This window comes from Drosophila guanche, unplaced genomic scaffold (genome assembly GCF_900245975.1).
Source record: "Drosophila guanche unplaced genomic scaffold, DGUA_6, whole genome shotgun sequence".
Lineage (NCBI taxonomy): Eukaryota > Metazoa > Arthropoda > Insecta > Diptera > Drosophilidae > Drosophila > Drosophila guanche.
This window is the reverse complement of record NW_022995747.1, coordinates 5643991-5669537: the sequence shown is the minus strand read 5'-3', so window position 1 is coordinate 5669537 and position 25547 is coordinate 5643991. Positions and strand designations below refer to the sequence as shown.

Here is a 25547-nt window from a genome sequence, read left to right as displayed (position 1 = left end):
GTGGAGGTGCTGCTGTTGGGACTGCGGCTGTCAGCAAACATGTTCTGCCAAGCATTTGGAGGCTCGTGCTTGGCCATCTATTAGATTAGACTTAGATTGTCCAGCCGTTATTTGACTATTATTTATCGATTAGGCTGGACAGTCAGACAACACTTTATCCACGGGACAAACAATGAACAGAAATGGGAGAATCTTTGCGAGCATTGGCTAAAACACTTTCTTTTTAGAATTACCACACTCCGAGTAAATCTATTCGACATGACTGATTCGTATTTATTTTTCGTTACTGGATATCATTGGGTTTGTTTGTGCAGACATTCAGCATGAATCTCCCCAGTTCCACGGATGCTGCTTGTTGTCATCCAGTGCCATTTTAACAGACCCAAATGCTAAAGCGCGGATGTGCACTCAATAGGCGCCCCTTTGACTGGGGCGACCAACAACATTTGGTCAAACTGGCGCCAGCTTATAAAATTTCCATCGAAGTTCCAAAAATTGCCGTAAAGGTTCCTGTAATTCCGGAATAATACAACCGGAAAAGCCAAGCATCGCAGGACTACCGCTAGAGGGCTACACTTATCCATAATGGAAGTATAATATCAGTTACCATATTAACGCATATATGGCATATACATATTCCACTGTGTCACGGTCCAAGACTAAAAACTCAATTTTTCTCTACACTTTTCATAAATTTGAATTAATATTTATTATTTTATTTCATATGTGGTAATTAGTTTGTGAAAGAGGTAAAGCGCCAGCAAGCGTCTTTTTCTTTCAATTACTCAAATTGATCAAAATGTTATAAATAATCACGCCAGGTGCCGCTCCTTCCTGATATCGAAATAGCTTATAGAGCCTATACTAATACTGGGCCATTGCCCATCGAATAATTATTCGAAAAATCGATAGATTTCGAAGCGTTGGTATACTGACAACAGCTCACCGCTTCGGCATTCAAGATGACCTGCCACACCGGGAAAAAAAGATGTCTGGCAGCTTCCTGTTCGTGCCAGTGCTGCCACTCTATCGTTGTCTGTCAGCCGATATTTTCCCAGCTTTACATCACCGATACTATTGCACGTCATAACTATTCCGATTTCGTTGTACGCTCTGGCAGCGCCACGGGTCTTGGCTCCTGAAACTGAAACGAAACAATTTTGTATGGGAACCATTGGGAGCATTATAAATGGAAACGTTGGGAATGACAGAGTATTCTGTCCCAGGCCACGGTTACAATTCCACTCCGCTTCCATTAAAAAATCTGCCATTAACGGTCAATCAATTTTAAATTCAACTTGATATACGTAGATGTTTCTCCAGCTCTAGATAGCCGATAGTTTTGTACGTCACTACTATTCAGCCCTGGCTGTAGCGTGGCTCTGGCAACGCCAACATCGTCGTGAAAAAAAAAATTAAAGGTATATTAAGGTATATTATATACTCTTCAGTATATTTGGACTTATCTTTGTATATCTCTCCCAACGTGGGAATTTTCATCGCAACAATAAGTCTTTATTCCGTCCCCTTTCGTTGAATCACTAACCAAATATACTATTTGGTTAGTGGTTGAATCCATCAACACTTACGTATTTTACCGTTGGCAACATTATTTGTATGGAGCGAAAAGTAAGCAGCATTGTTCTTCAACATTTGGAACGAAAGAAGTAAATGTTGCTTCTTGGAGGGACGAATATCCTCGAATTTAAGACATTTTGGAAATCTCAGGCTCCAATCAATGCAAAAACATTCCATCTGTGTTGGTAAGCCATCTTTACACAACTATGCAGATACCGAGAATATATCTAGGCATATGAAGAGATTAAAAACATGTCAGTCTAAGAAAAAGTCATTATTAAAAATTAATAGAGAACAGCTTTGAATATTAAATTTTAATATTAATTTATGAAAATAGGGTATACAAAGGCCCATACCATGCTATACCTACCTGTTGACAAGCAACAAATTGTGAAATGACGTTGCATTCCGTTCCAACTCACGTAAAGTTTTGTTATTTTTGTTGCTTGATCTTTTTAGTTTTAAACTTAACTTGGAAACATTCAAAGAGAAGCAAGTCATAAAAGCCAGCCACTCTCATGGAGAATTGATTGATAAATCGGATAAAATGAGAGTTTTAGTGCGCAGACTCCTAACTGGCTAGTAATATCAATTAGAACATCAAAATCGAGGAATATAATTTAAGATCCACGGTATATTTAGAGTATATTTTGAAAACGCAAGGGTATATTTTGGTATATTTTTGAGGGTCGTAGGTATATTTGATCGATAAGTCACACTGTAGCGTGGCTCTGGCAACGTTGACGTAGTTTGTGCTCTAGATAACCGATAATTGCAAGTATCCAGCCCTGGCTGTAGCGTGGCTCTGGCAACGCCAACATCGTCGTGAAAAAAATAAAATTACAATTTGTGCGAGAACATGGAAAAATCCCATGCGCGGAGTTCACGCCACGCCATTGTTTAAAATAAAATCAAACAATTGTGTGTTACATTGTGCTAACATCGAGGTTACATCCTGCGTGCAACCTAAAAAATACACCACAAATTTTAAGCAGTTTACAACTTCATGCTTCTTCTCTCGTCGACGGCGGCGGCGCTCGTTTCGTTGTATGGGCCGTGCGTAACAAATAAAATAGCCAAAAATCGCGGAAAATGCACAGAGGCTGTGCGGAAATGTGAATAAACGAAAATCGAATAAACAACGCGTGTTTCAGTGTGATTCGTTTAATCAAAATGTTTGGAAAAGGCAAAATCTTGTGACGACGACGTGCTGCTGCTGCGTTCATTGACGTGACGCGCGAGTGTGTGTGTGTTTTGGTGTGTGTTGGCGCGTGGGCCAGTGTGTGTGTGGGTTAATGTGGCTGCGAATTGTTGTCAAACCGAAAATATACATACAACAATAGCCAGCGTGGAAGCAGCAACAAACAAAACACCACAACACATCAAAAAAAGCATATATTATTTAATAACAACAACAAGTTGTCCAAAGGGAAGGAAAAGAAAGCCAACAGTCGCGTGCAGTGCAGTGCAAAATGTCTCTCTCGTTTGAGTGTGTGTGTGTTGAGTGTATAGAATTGAATAAGCAGTGGCACACAGAAAGAGGAAATATGCAAGCAGTAGCTTAGTCCAAGCAGCAACAAGAGGAACGGATCTGTAAAATACAAAGAAGAGAAGAAGAAGCAGTAGCGGGCGCCAACAACTGCCGCACCGCACAAATGAAGCAACCAAATTTTGTATAATTTTTACACAAGCCGACATTTGTCTGTGCCCCCGCCACCACCCCCCTACAAAAAAACAACAACAGCAGCACAGGGAGCATAAATCTTTTGCCAATGAGTCGCAGACAGTCATTGGATCGACCAGGTGAGTGTATACAAAAAAATAATGCTTAGCAAAGACGAAAGAGAGAGAACAATCAACGGAAATGCTGATGCTGAGTGTGGGAGAGAGCGAGAGATGCTGCTGCTGCACACGATGTGCACTTTCCGCGCCTGCTCTCGTTCTCCTCTCTTTCTCTTGGAGTCTGGCGGCTAAAAATAACAGCTCTCTCTCTTGCGCTGTGTGATGCGCAGCTGCTCTGAAACACTTGAACTGTTGGGTTTTGTAAACATCAGCCAGAATCAGAAGAATTAGAAGAATCGGCAAGCAGTAACAAAATAACTATATAATTACACTTTTTCAACACAAAAAGAATCCTGAAATATGAATAGGACGACGACACCGCGCCCCCTTCTCTGCTTGTGTCTCTCTTCCTCACTCACTCGCTCGCTCGCTTGCTGACAATTCTATTTTTAGAGGTAAAAACTCGAGCGAGGAAAAGAGAAAGTATGTCTGGCTGGGCCACTACTGTCACTGTTTCTCTTTAGCACATGTAAATGTGCAGTGTCTATGTATCTGTGTTTGTGTGAGAAAGAAAGCAAGCAGTGGACGTAATGGCCAATAACCATAAAAAAAAACAATAAAAAACTCCTCAACATTTTGCTTTTGCCAGTTTTCAGTTTCGCTAAGGTTGTAAATATTGTTAACCCACTAATAATAAATTTAAAAAAAAACTGCGGCAGGAATGTTGTCTAGTTACGAGCATAAACTACAATTAGCATTGAATGCGGCTTTCCGTACAACTGTCTGGCCACCCGGCCCCGCCCCCTAAAATACTTACACCTGCTTTTGCGTGTCTGTAGTCTTTAATTTATTTATAACATTCAATGTAAACTATGGGCTAAAGCGCCAGCAAGAACACAAACAATTTCCGATGCAAAGCGTTCCCGCGCGCAAAGCCAACAACCAGATGAAACCGACTGCAGGCATACCCTATAAAGGAAATTGTGAAAAGTGCGAAAATGTGAGCATTTTTTCTTGATTCATGGATGCGTCGATCAAAACACATATACCCCTAGATGTTAGTCTCTTAACACAAGTACTTAGAACAACAAAATGCAGAACGAAGGTACATACCAAACACCATACAACACAGGCACTGTAAGCAAGGGGCAGCAGTCAGTCATTCCGGCAGGCCAGGGAGTCAGTCGCGTTTGCTTGGCGTTTTTTTTTTATTATTATTATTTGCCGCTTTGTAGGTCAGGGTTGTCGTGTGTAATGCAAAACGTGCCAGTAGCAAATTGAATGAATAAGCGTGGCTGACTGCACCGCCCATATCCCATATCATATTCACATTATATTCTATTGCAACTGCAACAAAAGCATTAACAATTATTCCCGTAAATTTTCCGACATTCAATAATCACAACAACGATGAAATTAATCCAAACAACAGGGAATAGAATAAATAAACGGAGTTCCGTGCATACATATTTAATTGAAAGTGCCGATAATAACCGGTTGATGGTCAATGATCTACAAAAGTGGACCCCAACGACTCTTTGGATTGAGTTTCCTTTTCATACTGAATCAAATTTCGATGCATGGCAATTTTCTACAAAGTGTATTCAGCTCCCGATTGCAAGATATCAGATATCTGTAGTGTCCGCTAATAATGGCTATGTTTACACAAAAAATGATTTATTATTGTGGATTTTGCGGACTCTAAGTTAGGGCTTATATGGGGAATGAGCAAGTCAAGCCACCTACATAATATATTTTTATGCATTGTGTGGGCGTTGCCATCAATTGGATTCGATTTGTGTTGTTATTGTTTCGATTTTCACGTGCCAAGCCCTCATTAGGCACTTTTTAAGGTTAAATCGATTTTACAGGCCATTAAGCGTAATTCAAATTGTTTTTATTTCCTATGGGTACTTTGAGTAAGAATATTTACGGATTTAATGAATTTCAAAAGTGAAAATTTAACTAGAACTTTCGATTTACTATTTACTTTACACATTCTGGTGTATAAATCTTTGCGGATTCATCTATGGGAACTTGTGCAAAAGTTGAATACATTACCATCCATTAATTTCGATATTTTGTTAACCCTTTCATATGGATCATTAGTATAAAAGCTTCCTGTTTGATTTTCGATTATGAAGCGATTAGTAACCATGACTCTGACTCTCTCTCCCCCATCCCCTCTCTCTCAGTCATTTGATGACTCGTACAAATTACATATGTACATGTTAAATTCCCACAAAAATACATACACACATACATATCCATCTATACGCACACCTCTATATGTATTAAAAGTGTACGTTGACAGAGTTTTATTAGAATTTATACTCTGTAATATACACACGGTACATATTTGATTTGCTTATCAGTCAGTCGAAGACAGAGACAGAGGGAGCGGTATAAGAAACCAAGGCTACTTGGGCCCAAGGTGTATTCACACAAGGGTGCGACATTGTCAGAGGGCGCTCCAAAACGATAGTTGCCCGTTCAACACAAAACTAAACAGAGAGAGTCAGCACGAGAGAGATGGAAAGTAATACATGCGGGAATGACTCACCTTTGTGTACTTATACACCTTGCTTTGCCAATGCTCTCTCGCGCGCGCTCTCTCTCTCTCTCTCCCTTTCTCGGCTCTCTCGCGCCCACGTTTTCTTATCAATGCATTGTTGCTTCGTTGCGCCTAATTGCCGTTGGGTTTTATACATATACATAAACATACATACATAAATTCTTTTTTCTTTCGTTCTTTTGTGTAATGATTTATGTATAAGCAGCAGCCAGACGCTAATTCGCCCACAAAGTAACAGCCGAGGCCAAGAACAATGTCAGTGGAATTTGATTAGCATAGGAAAGCCATAAGAACCCCACAGGCCCATGACCAGGCCTAATGCAGACGCCAGCCCCACCCCCTTTTTGGGAAAAGTCGAGCATTCGAGCAAGTCATCATCCTCAAGTGGCTGCCGACTTCTGCTTTGGCACATCATTAATCTTGGCTCACAAAAGAGAGATGAAAAAAGTTGTCAAAAGTTGCCAAAGCAACACACACCGCACTCTTCCTCTCCCTCTCTCACTTTTTCGTTTCTGTTTCTGCAAGTGTCGTTCTGTCTGTCTCATTCCCACCTAATGAAATTGCTTTGATTTTGAGACTGTGAAAGTTTTCTCATTTGTGACAGAAGAAGAAGACGGCCAAGAAGAGTGAGTGAGAGGCAGGGAATTACTCGAATCTTTGTGGTTAGGTTGAAAGTTTACACTTCTCCTTTTTGGGGGGTTAATCTGGTTGGTGTGTGCCCCAAAACGATGCTTGCGATGTGTATCTATCTATTAAAAAATTGAGGGCGAGTCGAAATGTGGCCAAAAGACGACGACAATCGCGAGGAGACGAGACGACTCCTCGATTCCACGATGTGTCCCTGACGCGGACGCTTACGCTCTCTCAGGAAATTGTTTTTGGGTGAGCACACAGAGAAATTAATGGTAATAACAATATGCAGGGACAGTGCTCTGCGGTGGTCAGTCGGTTCTCCCCTTTGTGTACGCAGAATAGTAGGCAATGCTATTTTGATGCTGCATTTACCAACACTGCTGAATATTTCCCTGCCTGTGATGTATCCCGGAACCTGACGACATGTGGAATGTTGTGTATTTTCTAGTGGCATAAATTATTTTTGCCGCCCGAATGTCTAATATGGCGGTTGGCTTGCCGCGCTCTCTCTCACACTCTCCATCTCTCTCTGGCGTGCTATGCATGTTTGTGTTCTTCTCTCACTCTCTTTTAATCGATTTGGTAACAGTTTCCAGTTGTTTTCATTAAGGGTTATATTCTGGTTTGATCTGGAGCCACAGAGAACAATCGTCTTGCCAGCACTAGATGAAACGAGCACAGGGTATATTGGCATGGAAGGGTAGGACTAATCTGCCATAAAAGCTTGGACTTTGCATCACCTTCAGAAAACCTAACCTCATGCGTGCGTTTCATCAGTAATTTTGTACCGTTGGGTTTTTCGTTGCGCCTCTGCGGCCGGGATGGATGCTGTTGTCCCGCTCTTGTTCTTTCTGTTGTTTTTGCTCTCAGGAGAGTTTCTGATTCGACATGTCCGCTCCTGCAACCCTTTTTTTCAATGTATTCATATGCATGTGCGAGCCTGTGTGTGTGTGTGCGTGTAAAGTTTTGCATTTTTATTATAGATAATTTGTGTACAGGTTTTTTGCGGCTGCCGCGCAAACTCCCAACTTGACGACTCTTCACCTCTTCTACACCACTGCCGATGCCGATGCTTCTCTTCCTACTTCTCTACGCTATCCGTTGCCGATGTCGTCGTCCTGTCTGCATATGTTGGATGCTAAATGTTGTGTCGTTTTTGTGTTGCTTCCTCCCTTTTTGGCTCTTCCTTTTGTGTTTAAGCGTGTCTGTTTATGGGGGGAGCCATAATTAATTTTCGACATTTGCTTTCGAGTGTTTGGCTTTGAAGTCTGGCAACATTGGAATAGCAACCGCAAAAAGTTCTGTACATTAGAGCGGGACACCAAATGGCAAGAATGGGGGGAATTGTGTATTTTAATTGAGATTAATGCGAAAGGGGAGTTTTTCATAACAGAGCAAAGGTGTATAAATCAAAGTGAAAATAATTTGAAATATGGTTTATTGCAATATGTATTAAAATATTTATGAGCAAGGAATGATTAAATAAAATATATACGGTCCATGCGAGGAAGAGATTTCGAAAAAGGATTTCTAGATATCGTAAATGAATAGTTTCCAAAGAAGTTCCGAACAGACCAAGGAAAAGGAAAACTCTATAAATAATTTCATTATCAGCATAATATTCCGAAACATTCCATAAAAACATAAACATGAAATTGTAAAATTTATCTTTAGTGAGTTGACTTTGTTCACATGGAAACAAGATGTATTTATTGTAATCCTAATAATACTCGTTTAATGTAAATTCCCTCCATGACTGACTTAATGGCAACCATCATCATCCGTAACATATGGCGGCAAAATGCAAGCTCAAGTTAAATCCTGTCGCCCTGAGCGATTACGAGTCCCCGTCGTTTGAGAACCCCCTCTCTTTCTAGCTCTTTCTCTCTGCCTCTCTCCCACTCTAGAGATGGTTTAGCAGTCGCGTAATACAACCGTTGCTATTTGCCAGGACTCGACGTGTTTCCTGTGTCCTTTTGCGAAACTTGAGCAGAGACACACACACACACACAGCCGTAAATGACATACAATGGAAAATGCACTTCCTATGTCCTGTCTCTATCGCACATGCTGCATTATTAACAAAATTGTGCCGCCTGTCAAGCTTTCGATGTGTTGGCGCGAGGGAAAAGGAGCGCTAATAGAGATAGAGAGAGAGAGAGGAAAAGCATCATCTTATTACACTTCAGCGGATGCATTTTGCATGTCATTCCCCCCTGTCAGTCGCCCTAGTCGCCTAGGGGTATTATTCATTCAGTCATGTGTGCACTCTGCCATTCCGAACAACGGCACTTGACATTCGCATTCGCATTAACAGGAAAGAGAGGGAGAGAGAGTTAAATAGAGAGAGAGAGAGTAAGCGAAGAGAGGGAGGCGCACACAGCAGTGCCAAATAATGGGCTCTCGCTCTTGGGGAGCACAGCTTCTTTTAGATACATTTAATAAATTTAAGTTTATTCAGCCGACCTGAGCCTGTAACATGCCATTCACTTTATCCGTATTATTTATATCGATATGTGTTTATTTGTGGCACCTGCTTGCCGCTGGTGTTTTCAGCATTGCCCCAAATATATGTATGTATTATGATAAAAACCGAATTTGCGTTTGTTTTCTTTGCCTCTCACGCTACGCTGGATAATTTCGTATCCCCTCGAGGCAACGCCTCACCCTCTCGTTGCGGTTAATTCTTTTTCGGTGGATGCTTCATTATGAATTCAAAGGGTAAACATTTACACAAGTGTCCGTGGTAAGAGTACGGATCGTTTCAAAGTGCGGAGTTTATTTCAGCCTCCACCAAGTGGTTGAGTGGATTGTAGATGGCTGGTATGGATCGTATATGGGGAGCACTTCATAGAGCGTCTAAATGTTGGTTAATTGTGATCGCGTGCCACACACAAAAAGGGTTTAGTGCAGCGGCAAATGCAACAAACTGAAGGAGGCACGAATGGACTGAACGGGGCAGCAGTAACAGCTCCAACAGCTGACCCAATTCTCAAAGTACTGGATGGATGACCTTAATGCTGGTCAGACCCTAGTAAAAGTGGAAATGGAAGAGTGGCAGTGGCAGTGGCAGAGAGCCAGGGTTAACTTTTGTGTGTGCAATGTTGGAGAAAACTTTGCATATTTCAAGAGGCAGAGAGAGAGGGCCCGGCCCTCTGCCAGACTTTGAAAGTGAGCAACTAACTGTTGGTGGACCTGGAAGAGGGCCTGTTCCTCCACGCACACACAACACAACGCACACACACTGACAGTCAGTCCCAAAGGCATTTGCATAGCCCTGGGGTAACTGTGTGCGTTTCCTTCTCTCTGTGGCTCTAGTGGGGGATATGCCTGAATGGAGTGTGCCGTTTCCCCATTTCTTTTGCTCATTTGATATTCCCATTGCTGGCTGTCTGGGTGCAACAGTTTGTTTCATAATCCAATTACAGTCAGTTTTCATTTTGTGGAAATCGGACACGTTGTCAAGGGCGGCAGTAGAATGATCAGAGGAGAAGAGTGGAGAGTGTAGTGATGATTGCTCTCCACTCATCCATGAAACCGTTTAACGAGCAATCTATTTTGAGGTCACTCAAAACACACACAGACACAAAACACTCTTGAGTGGGTGTCACTTTCTGTCTCACTGTCTTCCCCATCTGTGAATGTGCTTTTTTAGATCAGGTAGCCACACATCAATAAATTACCGCTAAGCGGGACGAATCTTTAATTAGCAAATTAACGAAAGTGCAAAAATAGCAAAGATAATAATAATAGTAGACAGACAGGCAGCTGCAGCAAAACATGTAATGGTCGATAATGATTACAAAAACAACGGAAACACACACACCAAACACAATCAGAACTAAGAGAGGGGAATGAAGAGGAGTAGCCGAAACCATCTGCCGTCGCTGTTGCTGTTCTTGGGAGTTTTATGTAATCTAAACAATACCTGCTGGGCATATCAGACAGCATCAGCAGCAGCAACAGCAGCAGCCGCACAGCCAGAAGAGACACCCGACTCGCACTCCTCTCTCTTCCTAATCTTCCAAGCAGTTCAATCAAGAACAATGAACCAAACAAAAGCCAAGTGCACACACACAGAACTCAAAGAGAGATAGAGAGAGAAAGATAGAGAATACGAAAGCCACACACTATTCTGAGACAAACACACGTAAAAGGATAACAGGCTTTGTCTTATTCACACACACATACAGTTGGGGATATACAGGTAGCATCATCGCATCGCATCGCATCGCATGGTCTTCTCTTGTCTTTGTCTGTCCACCGCAACAACAAAAATTGCAGGCTACAAAAATTGGCCCGAACCACTTACACCCTGCACTTCCCTGCCCCCCGTCCTGCGTGCACAGCGCACCAAGCACCGTGCTGTGTGTTAGGTGCTCCTTTGAGCAGGGCAATTTTCAGGCATTTGGTAGAAGCAAAACTCTATTACCTGTTGTAAGAATGTGACCAATGCTGTCCATCAGCAGATTGATGGTTCCCTCGTTGCACTGTTGCCTGTCTTCCACTAGCCCAAAATTGAGCAGATTGATGGGGATGATGTCCGAGAGAAGAAGAGCCTGAGATTGAATGCAACCATGAAAAAGTTTTAATTGTGAAATGTGTATTTGTACACTCGCATGGGGAGGAGAAATAATTCTCCATCTCTCCACACTCAAAAGATTCGGCCAATTTACAGCCATCAAAGCATTGCCAACTGCAGCTGAATAACAAACAAACAAAGAAGAAAGAAGGATGCTACTCATGATTTACCCTTTGACAGCCGATTATTACTAAAGTGCATAGATAAAGGAGTTGGAAGTTAATTATAGTGTTCCCTATTTATTATCTCTCCGTTCTGTAGGTTAGCCACTTGATAACCAAATTACATATACCCTCATCTCAGAAAGGGTATGAAAACATTGGCATTTGATTGTGTAGATGGCTGTGCTTGCATGCATGTGCACACATACAACCTACATACATATATTCATCTCGCTCTGCATATTGCGCTTTGCGTTGGAATTTCAAACCGAATTTTGCCGATGGCCATCATCTCTCTTGCATGCGAATGAGTCGTGATGGGACAGGGGGGAAAGCAGACAAAAAAGAAGAGCAGAGACCAGCGGAGAGCAAAGCTCATCCATTAGCTGACGTCACACACACAACCTGAAACATATTTCCCATTGTTTGCTGCTGCTGCTGCTGTTGTTGTTGGATCTTCTTCTTTCTCCTTTTCTGATGCATGTTTCTATGTTTGCATGTAGCGTGGTACGTGTGTGTGTATGTGTGTCTGTCATTTGGCCGCTCATTGTGTTTGCATAGGCAAAGAAAGCGTCGAGGGTGGGTGGCGGGGAGTGCGTGGAAAGAGAGCGACCGAGAGGGAGAGCAAGATTGACAGATAAACCAGCGAGATGAGGTTATACACATTTACTGGACCACCTTCTTCGCAGGTTCGTTCTCCAAACACTCTCTGTGTCTCCCCACCGTTTGCCTTTGCCACTGAAGCGCATCTAAAAAGGTAATTTGCTTCACTTTTGAGGATATTTCATTCGTTACGAAAGAATCGTTAGTGTCTGTCTTCGTCTATCTCTTTGTTGCTTCGAAGAACTTGTTGTGGTTCTTGTTGTTGTTGTTGTGCTCTTCTGTCTACCTGCTCTGCTCTTAACCTCTTTGCCTCTTCTCTTTGACCACTCGTCAAGCCTCATGTCAGGCGGCAGAAGCGCTCGCTCTTGTTCATGAATAAACTATAGTTTCTTCATGCTCTTGTTTATGTGCTTTGATGGGCACAATTATTTCCCATTTAATGTGGGAAATATCAGATTGTGTGCAGGCAGATCAGTTGATCATCGAAAGTCGATAGGATTTTTCATTCCATAATTAATGTATTTAATCTGTATTTCATTTGTACAAAAATTTGATTAATAAATTTTGTTTTTTCCTTGTCATTTCAGGTATGCACATAAAATTCATAACTATCCCCCACAACGAGAACCTTACTCGTAGCTGGATATGGAGAATATTGTTCTTATGGAAAATGGTAAATCTTAATCTCCGCAATCTCCTCAAGTAGCTCTCGGGTTTAACGACCTGCAGGGAAGTTACTCAACGTTTAATTGGGTTGGAAAAGAGAAAGACGGGGCACGTAATTATGGGTAGATTTTGTTGCTACTTCAGAAAGAGATTTCCAAATGATGTACAGCCTGCGCACGTGACGGACTAATTGACAACTGGACACCAAAGCCGGAAAGGGATACTCTTATTCATCCCATGTTCCTACCATAGCTGAAAGATGACTTCTTATTTATTAATGATGAAATTTTTAAGGGCCAGAAAATGGTTACATAAAAACCAAGAGCAAAGTATCCAAGTAGATGTCAAAAGACCGAACGTTAGAAGTAGAGGGTTTGAGAAGGAAGTGGATTAAAACTAATTTCCTACGTAATACGCAAGGAATGGCCACCCAAAGGAACCAAGCAGGATAGAGAGAATGGGTATAGTGGAGAATTGTCACTCAACTAAACTCAAACTCAAACTAAAAGTCGGCTCAGCTGAACCGTTTGGCCCCCTTGGAGAACGGAATGACACAAAGCAATCAAAGCGCGACCAACTGGGCGAACCACCGGCCAAACTCTCTCTCTATCTCTATCTCTCCCATACATCCCCTTTGCTCTCTATCTACTCTGCCAAGCAGAACCGCCCGTCGTAAGCCGCTCCCTCTCCTCTCGCCATAGAGCAGCAGACAGGGAAAAGAGCAAGCACAACAGCAACAAATAGCCATCAAATGGAATTACTAATACAGTGAATGCTAGATAAATGGAAGAAGTGAACCCCTTTGCATGGACTGCTTATAATTAAAGCATAAATATATTGAAGTGTCAATGGATTGTTAATTGTTTATTGGAAATGCCATTTGGCACACACAGTTGGGTTGATAAAAATGTGTTGCCAATTATTCAAATTTTATTGGTCATAAATTGACGAAAAGGAATGATAAATTCTTGATTTTTGCAATTATTATATCTCCATAAATGGTATCAGATGTACTCCAAAAACGAGTGTCTACTGTGTAAACATACAGCAGTGAAGCAGTAGACTGTGAGAGAGCGAGAGAGGGAGACGACAGGTATATGTGGTGGAGCGTTGGGCTTTGGGCGTTTTAGGGAGAGAGAGAAAGAGCTTTGAGAAATTGCTTCGAGTACACACGCACACACACGCATGCATTGCCTGCACAAATGTACACCCCTGTACTGCTTTGACATTTGTGGGTTACAAAGAAAAGAAAAAAATAATTACCCTAATATTTATAGGGCCCCCCGTCCGAACCAAAACAGTTATATACTCAGTCGAAACCTTTTGCTGCTCTGCTGATACTTTACTTACAACAAAAGCAAAGCCCCACGGCGTGGATTTCCCCCCGTTCACTTTCTGCTTTGGGGCTTCCCACTTTCTGCTTTGGATTTTTTGTGTGTTTCTGTTTGTTTTTGCTCATTTCGCTAATATAATTTAGGCCCCGAAATAAATGATTACTTTGCATGTCGTGGCAATGAACCCACAGTAGAAGCCATCATCAGTTACCCTTCCGCTCTCAGGCAACGAAATTATTATCAAAGTTGAGTTTGGACAATTAGCGCGGATTCGATAGAGAGGTAGGAGTTTTACTTCACTATACTGGCTATAAATTTTCAGCGTTTTTACTGAATTTAATCCCAATGTTATATCTTAAAAATAATGTACCCCGCATTACTTCATTGGAATTTGGATATTTATTCGATGCAATGTAATATTTCTGTGTGTTTTGCCGCCCTCTCATTTTGGATCATACATGAATGGGCCTGAGGCGTGAATGTATTTTTAACTTTTTTTGAGCGTAAAACAAAAAAATAAAAATAAACTGAAAAATGATAAATAATAAATTTGTAAACGGTTTTTTTTTTTTTTTGGGTATTTGGCTCTTACGCTGGGGGGCCGTTCTATTTTTGCTGACTTTTAATAGGCCAACTACAACATTTTTGTTTCACGGCTGTCAGCATTTCTGTCCTTCTCTGCCCTGCCACCCACTTGACCTGACAACCCATTGAGCAGGGGAAGGGAATTAATTGCCAAAAATTGTGCCCAGATTTTGCTTCGATTTGTGTAATGTTTTCTTTTTGTGTGCCAGCAATTTGTTTGTAAACGTTTGGTCAAGGTTTTAAGATGGTATAGAATGCAATTTTCATAGATGTTTTGGTGGCGAAGATATATACAATACTTTTGAGAAATATATTTAAATATTAATGGAACACATTCTATTTAAAATAATCTTCAAGTTTAAAAGTAAAAGTGCTATGGACTTAAAGGCAGCATTTAACCTCTGCCAGAGTTCTGGGCTTAAAAGCAGCGTTTAACCCCTGCTAGAGCTCTGGACTCTGTGCCTTTCAAATTTCCATAAAATGTTGTCATAGATACCGCCGGTACATCAATTAAAATGAGTGTACTTTCTGTAGGGAGCTATGTACACATAAAAGGGATACATAGAGAGATATCTGTGTATATTTCGCCCTCCCTATTCATTGAATGTCCATTCCATCTCCTGCTAATCGGATTAGTAGATATTTTGCTCCCTAATTGGCCACTCGACAAAAGGGTCAGTGGAAATATGTACAAAAGAGGATACATATGATTCTAGCTTTTGATTTTGATGCTTTTAATGGTCATAAATTGAACAACAGACAGAAATGTTATGTTTTCAGTTACAGACACATTCCACAGATTCGCGTTGTTATGGCAAACAAATAATTAATAATTTTGTGCATTCGGCTGACTATTGTTTGTGGCATATCCCCATCCGTTTGTTATTTTACTTTCAAAGCCACTGAATTGTATTTGAATGTTTGCTCCAACCTAGCAAACAGGTTTTTGTAAACAGCTGCCAGTGCTGAAAATTGATTTAAAAAATATTTAATATCTCTTTTCAAACCAAATCAAATCTTCAAAATATTAGCCAAACGCAATTTTCATAATTTGGTTTTTAATATTTATTCGTTCCGAAGTTACATTTTGGGATGCTTTTCCCTATAAATAACATGTTTCTACATTTACGTTGTTTTCTTCTCTCGGAAGGAAACTGGTAGCCGCGTCATCACGTCCTTTCCAGACATAGCACCTCACTCCACCTTCGTGAGTTCTTCGTTTTTCTGGGACATAATATATTACTCAATTTATGAATTTTCTCTTTTATTTGCTCCCCCAATTGATGCTGAATCACCCAATTTTCCCTGCCGAGTGTCTCCGTCTTTTAACTAAACATAAAATTGACAAACATTTCGACGGGCACTCCATGGGTCTGTCTGTGTGGCAGACACCTCCTGCTCCTCATATCCTCTTCTTGGTCTGTCTCGCTTCTGCTGAGATTGAAAAACGTGCAAAAGTCTTAAGGAATTTTCCACCTTCTTCCTTTCTGCCTACATCGAATATGAAACGCTTGAGGAGTCGTAGACGCAGACATAGACAAATGACAGCCAGAAAGGATATGAAAATAAACTCTAGACGATAAAATCAAAGTGTGGCAGACAGAAACAACAACAAGTTGGCCCAGGGTTTTGTGACAGTTTCTAAATGCAAAGAAATCAGCAATCACAGGGAGAAAATTCAAATATTGTCAATTATTATATTCGTAGTCTCGCCAAAGGCGACTGTCAGTTTGGACAGCAGCAGAGAGGAGGATGTTATGTTTTCCTGTAGATCAACACGAAATCTTAATTAGAATTTAGAAATTAAAATGTGATTTAGACATGCCAGCCAGCACTTTTAGTTTGATTTTCTTTCAGGATTACCCTATAATACGTTCCAGCTTCCATTACACAAATTTACTCCTAAAGTAGGAAGCAACTGTGAGATCTTTAATCCATTTATCAGATATAAAATTAATCTCCTAATCGCTTTAATGAAACTTTACTCTGTCTTTATCCGCCTGCGACACTCCCTTTTCCACACTCTTCTCTTGTTGCACCTCTTCTGCCAACGAATCTGAATCTGTACATATCCTCCGCAGGGCATATGTTGTACTTGTATCTATTTGTATAGGATATGCAATGGCTCTTATTGTTTGTTCACGAAAATATATTTGTACCCTTAATTCTGTATCTGTATCTTTGTGCGCTTGTCATATGGCATTTTGCAATTACTCCTCCGTGTGTCCACAGCAAAGTTACGGATATGCATACGCACTGCAAGAGATATTCAACAAAAACACACATGTACGCACAGATAAAGATACACACAGATTGCGCACCCACGAAAGATGCACAGAGCAGCCGATGCATACACACGCACACACAGATTACGCAGCTATAAAAGCAAACACACACCCAGAGATACGGATGCAAGGATAAAGGACTGACCAGATAGAAGTTCATCCAGTGTTATATCCTCCCCCTGCATGTGGGAGCGCCCCCAGGACTGTCTGCGGTTCGTGTCCACAAAGAGAGCTGAAAATGCAAATTATTTGCATTTATTTGGAGAGCCAACATTTAATTAATAACCAAGCGGACAAGCCCCATCTGCCCCCTCCACACTCTCAGATACAGATACGTACGTCGGACATATGACACTCGAACCATCAACAACAGCAAAAAGAAGATACACAAATAAGTACGAAAAAGCCCAAGACACGCGACTGAATCGAAACCTTTTTTGTTGTGTTTGCTGTCGATGAAATGTGAGAGAAAACAAAAAAAATAAATAAAAAATATATCTGTGTGGGAATCGACAGGGAATGGAATCCTCTCAAGCGAGCATAATAGTCCGACTTCTAGGGGGAGGGATGGGAACTGGAACTGGAAATGGAAATGGAGATTGGCCATGGAAAATATGTGCCTCCAGACCGAGGGGCCACTTCAGTGTGACAATCTAATTACACGGCTCGATGGTGCTTAGAGGAGAGGGGTAACGTAGAAGCATCTAACCAACCGTCCAGCCCATCAGGCGGCAATCCCCTGCTCCCCATTCCCTGGAACTTCCTTTGATGTCTGGGCATGCTACAGCCTGCCTGGCCCCATCAATTGAGTGAATGATTGAATGATTGTTGAAAGGGCTGCTACTAGATATTTCTACTCCCCCAACACTCGAAAGGTTCTTGCGATGGCGATTCAGAAGCCCAGAATCTGAAGAAGAAAAAAAAAACGCCACACAAATTCATTCCTCATTGTCGGGCGGAACACGTATTGGCCATAAAGCGTACACGTACAAAAATGCCGCCCCCGTAATGCTGCAGACGCCGAGAGTGAGAGAGAGAGGGTCAGTCCAATCTGTCCAAAGAATAAAACCAAAATAAAATTGTCCATTAAATTCTGTTCTTCATTTCTTGGAAATGAAACATAATCGGGTGGAGGTAGCGGGTGGAATGAAAGCTGGGCCTGGGTTTTGCGGGTAATGGATATGGGAGTGCAACGGGATTCTTTTCTTTGCAAACCATCAGAAATTGGGGAGAACTCTTAATAGGAGCTGAAAATAAAAGAAGAATAAAACACTTATAAGCGATTGAAATGATTTTATTGATATCATAATCGATTATGTCTCGATGAAAATCCTATAACCAAAGCATTTAAATCGAATGTAAAGGCTTGTGCAATTCTCAATTAACAAATCAGAAACACAGATCTATTATTTAATTTATTAACTGAACGAATGTAAAGCTTAATTATCGAATGATAAAGGTGTTTGTCATTTAATGGCTTATAATTCAATCAAAAGATAATTGTAGAATTGATAATTCAATGGATGGTAAGTCAGTGAATGGAAATGATACTTCAATAAATGATAATTCTATGGATGGATAAGTCATTGCATTTAAAAGTTCAATGGATGATAAATTAATGAATGATAATTCCATTAAAACTACAAAACATTCTCAATAAAAATACTTATTTTTTTAGAAGTTTCCACAAGAAAATCGATGGAAAATCTATCAGTCATTCAATTGAAAATCATATGTCAGATATTATATCCTTTTAAACCTTTTTATGCACTTTGACCTTTTTTTTCTTTCTGGGGTAGCCATAAAATCCAGCCATTTTTCAGGAGGGGGAGCGGGCCTTAAGCCCCAAATTCAATTGGCCAACATTTTCCAGAACATTGCCATTTGATCTCCTATCGGGCGTTGACGGAGGGAGCGAGCAGTAATTTGAGAGTTGATTATATTGAATGGCCATTTCGGGGGATTTCCGAGGAGCTCGCATGGCTCTGCCTTTTCAGACTTTTGGCTGTCGCAAATTGTGCGACAATAACAAATTAACGGGAATGTGTGGCAGCCGCCACATGGGTAACTCGGAGGAGTGGGATTGGGTGGAATTGCTGGGATGGTCATGGGTATTACCGTTTACCGTTTCAGACTTCCTCCCACCCTCTCTTTGCCGGACGACCTGTTGTTCATGCAATTTAGACCCTTTTTGTGGCTTTTGTCGGCCAGACAGTCGCCGTCAAAAGTCAGTGGATGGATGGGCTGTGGGATTTAGAGGGGATTCAGAGGGGCTGCTCTCCATGTCGTTCCAGGTTTCGCGTGTGTGTGTGTGTGTGTTTTTGTGGGGTGTTCCAGTTCGTTGACTCTCACGTGTTCGCCGTAGGTTGTTTTTTTTTTCGCTGCTTTTTACGAGTTCTATTCCACTGCCTGCGCCTCTACCTTCCACCTGTGAGTGTCCGTATGTGTGCATGTGTGTATTGCACGCGTTTGGCGTTTGTAAATGACAATTTTACCGTTTTGTTGTAGGCCTCTGTCTGTCTCTCCCTCTTGCTGTCTCGCTGTCTGTTTCTGTCTGAAGTGCTTTAGACTGTGGCAAGTGCTGGGGCAGCAATTTGTTTAAGCCCCTTCAATGTATCTGGATACCCTTTCACGAGAGTAGTTTGATTTTGGAGCACATAAGCGACGGTCTTTTAATGTCGTTTTGATTTTAGTTTCCCAATGCCATTATTATTTTAATATATTTTCCATTTTTCTAAAAAACTCTCGTTGAAAAATGTTTTCAAAAGAGAGCTTAAAGGGTATACCCCAGATAGATGTACATTGGTTTCTTTTTTTCTACAGTTACTCCAGTCGTTTTTTTTTCCTCTTTTATTATTGTTGTTGTCGTGTGCAGAGTAGGAACATTTTTGTTATGACTTTGCTAATGTCAAGTGCAAACAAATGTTAAACCAGCAGTCAAAAGAAAAGTAGAAAGAAGTATAAAAGAATTATGTGTAAGAAACACTGAGCGGGAACAGTAGCAGAAATAAGCAGTGCGACAGCAGAAGAGAAAGCACACAGTATGCTCCGTCAAAGCGGTATGGCAGAACGAATAGAAGCAGTACGAGAAAGTGCAATCGACAAAAAAAGATCCAAAATAATTTTTTGTAATCAGCATAATTAAAATAAACTAAAAGCAGAGAGAGAGAGAATGAGTCATGGAGTTTTGTGGATAGATAATCACACCACAGGGAGAGGGGGGTGTGAAACAGCAAATATGTTTCAGTTTTGGTCTCAAGTGGCAAGTTATTGCATGTCAAGCAGGTGCTTGTAGATGAAACTGGAAACCACAAACAGAGCAGGGAAGGCGTCTCTATCCTCCTCGGTCCTTCCATCCTTGTAGCTCATCTGTCTGCTGTCTCGTCTCGTATCGCTCTCTCACTCTCCGCTCCCACTTGACTGAAGAGTGTGTTTGTGTCCTCTGTGTCTGTGTGTGCGTTGTATAATGATGCTTTGAAGAGGCTGCAACTCAAATGCAAACACACGTTAAACATGTCATAAATAATTTAGAATAAATTAAAACGTAGCAAAGAATGGGCAGATAAAATGTATAATCCTAATTGCAGTTACTGCAACGATAGATGGAGATCAACATCAGATATCGATTAACCGTTACAAGCGGCTATCACAAAATTTTTGAGTGAGAGTAAAGCTCCGCTGAAGAGAGCCCTGGGAGAGAGCGCTCGAGGGAGAGGGATGCTCAATCGGCACTAATGAATTTCAATGTAAATAATGTCATGGTTGTTGCCATATTTCTGTAGTTTCTTATTTAAGCACATGGTTTGTATTTATTTATTAAATACAACTCGTATTTGCTGGCCATCATCTCTCTATCTTCGATTTTGATATATTACACAACATAAAACAAATAAACCCGATAGACGTATGTATGGTCATATGAGCAAACACATACAGTGGCGGACAGAGAAATAGGATACAGATTTGATGGCACTGCTATGTATATCGAATGCTCAATTACGAAGTGAACTTATTTCCAGCAGAATGCGAATGATGTCATTCCCTTGAGAGGGAAATTCGAGCAGCAAATCAACGACCTAATGCCTAAATGTAAACACCGATTTTAGTTTCCCATTTCGTTGTCCCCCACTGTATGATTCACGCACACGGCAGACCAGACTCGGTGTCTGCTTTGAAAGAGAGAGAGAGAGAGAGAGAGACAGCCAGAGTGTGGGAGAGATTGTGTTCATGTGGAGGTGTGTTTGTGTACATGCATTCAAAGGAATTAATTAATGGAGACGGCAGCTGCAGACTCAAATGCAATCCAAACGAACGACGACGGCGCTGCTGCCACCGCGATTGTGGAAATGTGAAACAAACTGCAATTGTGCTCATTTCTCAAAGAGAGTGAGAACAAGAAGAGGAATCCGAGCGGGCGGCAAGGCGGTTAGGAGAGAGAGAGAGAAGCAAACTAATTATCTCCGCCATCTGTTGAGTGACAGAGAGAAAGACAGACAGACAGTCCAGGGAATATCCAACCTACCGACATGCATCCATCCGAATGGGGAAGTGGAGTGGAAGTGTAAATGGAAGCTGCGAAGGAGAAGAGAGCGAAGAAGGGGCAAGTGGCAATAGGATCTACGGCTCAATGAAAAATGAGTACATCAAACTCTCACGTCGACTATAAATAGATGCTGCTCTTAAAATGTGCATTTAGTGACTTGAAATGAACACAGGATATCATTCTCAAGGAAGGAATTTATAAAATTACCATGATTCCCATGATTTAGTTAGTATAAGAACTAATTTTACATTTTAAACTTGCCAATTAGAGAACTTTTCGTCTTTAAATCTCAGCTCTGATTATGTGGTTAATTTATGAGAAGTTTTTGCAGTTAACCTATGATTTTGTTTACTTCTCTTCCCCTATCTCTTTCTGCTCGCCTGCCTCTGTCTGTCTGTCTGGATGTGTCTCCCTCCTTTCTCACTTTAATAAAGTGTTTGCATGTTAATTCCATTTTCCATCCGCCGTCGCCATTCAGTGAACTACTAGCCAGCGCCCCTGCTGGCACTGCTTCTGCTGCCGGCACCAGCCCTGCTTTTGCAGGCACTGCTTATGCGGTGAGGGGGGACTGGTAGACGCTGCCAGGCTAAAAATATAATTTCTCATTGCGCTTTAAGCACACTTCACTGCTCTGATGTATGTCAATTAGTCGACAAATTGATTGCGCCGCACTCTGAAGGGAGGGAGAGGACTACTTGAGAGCATAGCACAGAGGCTTGAGGCTTGTGTGAGTGTGGAATGGTTTTGATTTTATAGAGGTCTGCCCTTAATTTTATTACGAGTACGGCCCACACGGAGTTGTGTGTTGCGTTGGTCAATCCCTGTCTCTCATGGGGTCACGTCACCCCTAATGCCCCGTCAATTTTTAACGATTTCATTTGAAAGTTAATTTTAATTGTACTAAGTAGGAAATCTCAATTTCACAGCAATTTCGCAGCAGCTCAGCTTCAGCGACGGGATCTCCTCTCAATCGTGATTTCGAGTGCAATCTTTCCATCGCATTAATTGCCCTGCCTGCCCCTCTGCACCACATAAACGAACGTACCAGCGAGAATGATGATGATGATGATTTTATTTGAATGGATTTAGATGTTGAATTTGTATGTGTGCCAGGAATGGGGCAGGAATGAGGCTCACAGCGAATAAATGACTGATATTCCTCTAACTTTTTGAATTCAATCAAAAACTCTCCCCCCATTTGATAACTAAACTAACAAACATTTTCCTTCCTGCTGCAAAATGAGAATTTGTATGTTTCTGTTATCAAATTCTGGCTCTATCAGTCGTCTTCTATTAACTCAATTACGATTCCGGCGGCTGTCGGATGGATATACATATGGAATATTTTTGCAAAAATAGTGAACGAACTGCAGCAGCTGGAGCGGCAGAGTGAGAGTTGCGAGAGTGCAAACCTTTTATTGCAATTGATGGACAGCTAACCAGAATTTATACTCGATTTGACACTTTGTAGCTTGATAGCTTTTCTATTGCATTGTTTGCTTAAAGGTTGGACATTCCATCTTAGAATTTTACTGGTACTTCCCCTACGAATAAAGGCCTACTGCCCATGACAATCTTGTGGAGTAGCCATTGAAAGAAAATCAAAACAAAAAGCAAACAAATTGTTAATGTCATGATACCCACTCTTTCCTCCAGTTCTGTCGGTTTTACTACATTTCTGCAGCATCATCTTGGGCTTTGATTTTGTGACTCTCACGAGAGACATTTTTCATTTTGATTTGTGGTTTGTCATTAGATGTTAATGTAACTGATAAAAGATACAAGATACACGAATATGTAGATGTGCGTGCCTGTGCGTTCGTACAAGTATACATGGGAATGGCCTGAGAGTTACCGATACGTTTTTATCATCCATTTAGGGAAAAATAAATTTTGGGTTCAAGAATCTTTTGATGCTATTTTAGAGAAAATTGTTGTTCTACACTTGTCAGAATTGTTAAATTGTCGACACAGAGTATCGAGCTAATAAGTAAAAAAACAACTAATATAATTGAAACACAAACCAAGAAAATCCGAAACGGTTTGAAATTCTAATGAATAAAACGTGGACGAAAAATGGCTCCTGTGCTCTGATTCTTTGACACTTCTCTATACCACTACTGATTTATTTTCATTGTTCCAAATCATTTTTGTTTATTAGAAGTACTCGTGGTAGAAGGAGAAAAAGACTACCTCTGTAAACAAATGCATGAATGTTAATTGTATTTTGATTGAGCGGGGAAATATGTATTTACTCAACAATCACAGAAGGGTGTGTGTTTGTGTGCATATGGGGAATCGAATCGAATTGGATGGTTAGTTAGTCATTTTATTGGCAAAAAGCACCATAAAATATACTTTTTTTTGTAAACCCCCTCGACTTTAGTAGCCGGTTTTCCGAAAATTGATTTCTCCCTGTACCTCTTTTGTGGCGGAGAATGGAAATTGGTTTTGGCAGTAAATTGTAAAAGTGCGGCTGCAGTTTTTCCGGCGAAAAAAATATGCTACACTCTGGGGTATCCTCAGCGTCCTTTTTCCTCCTGCATTTGTATGTGTGTTTGTTGGGAGTGTGTGCCCCATTTTTACCCTCCATAATATAATCCATATCCATATTTTGATTCATGTCCATTGTTCGCACTGCTTGCTGCCTGTATTTTTGTTATTGCTGTACTACACACGACGAAAATCCAGGGTTGCTTTTTTGTGTGTGGGCTGCTCTCTCTCGCAGGCTCGCTAGTTGTTGCTGCTTGCTGCTGCTGCTGCAGTTGGTGGCTGCGCATAAGAGAGCCGCTCCGCTCTCCGACTTGAGTTCGGCTCTCTATTCTCACGATGCTCACGTGTTTCAGGAGGTGGGGGCAGTAGTTTGTGTCGGCTAACCTTTATGTGGCTGTTGTTGTTGTTGATTATTATTATAGCTTATAGCGCCATGAAGTGCCCGCTAGGTGGCGCAGGAAATAGTCGTGACAGGAGGCGTTGAAAAGTGTGGAGAAAAAAGTTTGAAGAGAAAAAGAGCAGGGAAATTAAGTTGATGAACTTCGATGGGGAAAAGCTACCGCCCCGGGAGGTGGTCTTGCATGTAAAAAGAATATTTGATCTTTTGCGAGCTCTCAAATACCTAATTATTTTAGACCCCATTTTGGTTGATTTATTTATGGTCTTCTTTTGGTTGCATAAATTAATCAGAACATTTTCCCCCAACCCAAACGCTGGTCACATTAAATAGATTGCACGGCTTGCATCTTCCTGCCGCCCCATGGGAGGTATCCTTCGTTCCCGCTGTTACAGCTATACCCTTATCAGTGCACAGTGCTACCACCTGTTATCACAAATGTCCTGTCAATCGGGATGGAGTCTATCTGGCAACGCTGTCACTATCCTTTGTTGCCGCCCCCTGGTTTCCGTTCTCTGCCCCCAGAGAGCACCCAACTATTTGTTCAGGGTCTCTAAGTGATTTTACGTGTTTGGTGCACCGCACACGTCGCCTGCTTCCTTTCCTATTCGTTTTTAGTTTCGATTTTTTTGTGTGATGGCTTTGTACTTGAAGCTCCTCTCGTTGTGGCTGCTGCTCCGCTCTCTTGACATGCTCTCTCTCTTTGTGCTCTCGCCGCGCTCTCTCGCTCTTCTTGTTATTATTGTATTCTGCCAGTGTGACCGCCGCTCTGTTGTTTTTGGTTTTATTTTTTTTCTGTGTCGTTTCTTTCGGTTTGAGCGCCCGCCGAGTTTTGTTGTTCTCATTCTTGGAGTCGCGCGCGCGAAGCACACAGCCACGAGGACGCAAAAAGCGAGTGAAGTGAGTGGTGCCTGCCGCCCCGAAGACAGCGAGAGCCCCAAAAATGCTAACGGGATATAAAAATGCCGAGTGCAGTGCGAGGCGCGACTAGTCTTACGTACGTGCCGGGGTCGCCCTGAATGATGATTGTCGTCGTCGAGTGTCCTTTCTCCCGTCGTCAGCAATTAACTTGGCATCTCGCTCGCTCGCTCGCACGCACTTATTAACGGGAATCGAATTAATGGACTGTTTTTCTGGAATTACGGGCATATAAAGTCTTCACTGTGTGTGTGCTTGTGAAAGTGAAAAAGAAAGAGAGTTGAGAGTGTGGCAAAGTGGAAACTGCATAAAGAAAATTCAAAGTCAAATCACTCGAAAGCGGAACGCGCTTCAAGTTTCAGTTGCATCAATTTGTTGTATCCTTCTTCTTCACCGTAGTGCAGTGCATAAA

At 41.5% G+C, this 25547-nt stretch overlaps 1 protein-coding gene across 1 annotated transcript in view; it reads left to right on the top strand.

Moving 5' to 3' along the window:
* The first annotated feature begins 2368 nt into the window (after positions 1 to 2368).
* LOC117583359 overlaps positions 2369 to 25547 on the top strand; it is a 42421-nt gene continuing 19242 nt past the window's right edge. The window contains exon 1 of the mRNA XM_034271628.1: positions 2369 to 3381. Coding sequence (XP_034127519.1) covers positions 3351 to 3381 — 31 coding nt within the window. The 5' untranslated portion in view covers positions 2369 to 3350. The remainder of the gene's footprint in view (positions 3382 to 25547) is intronic.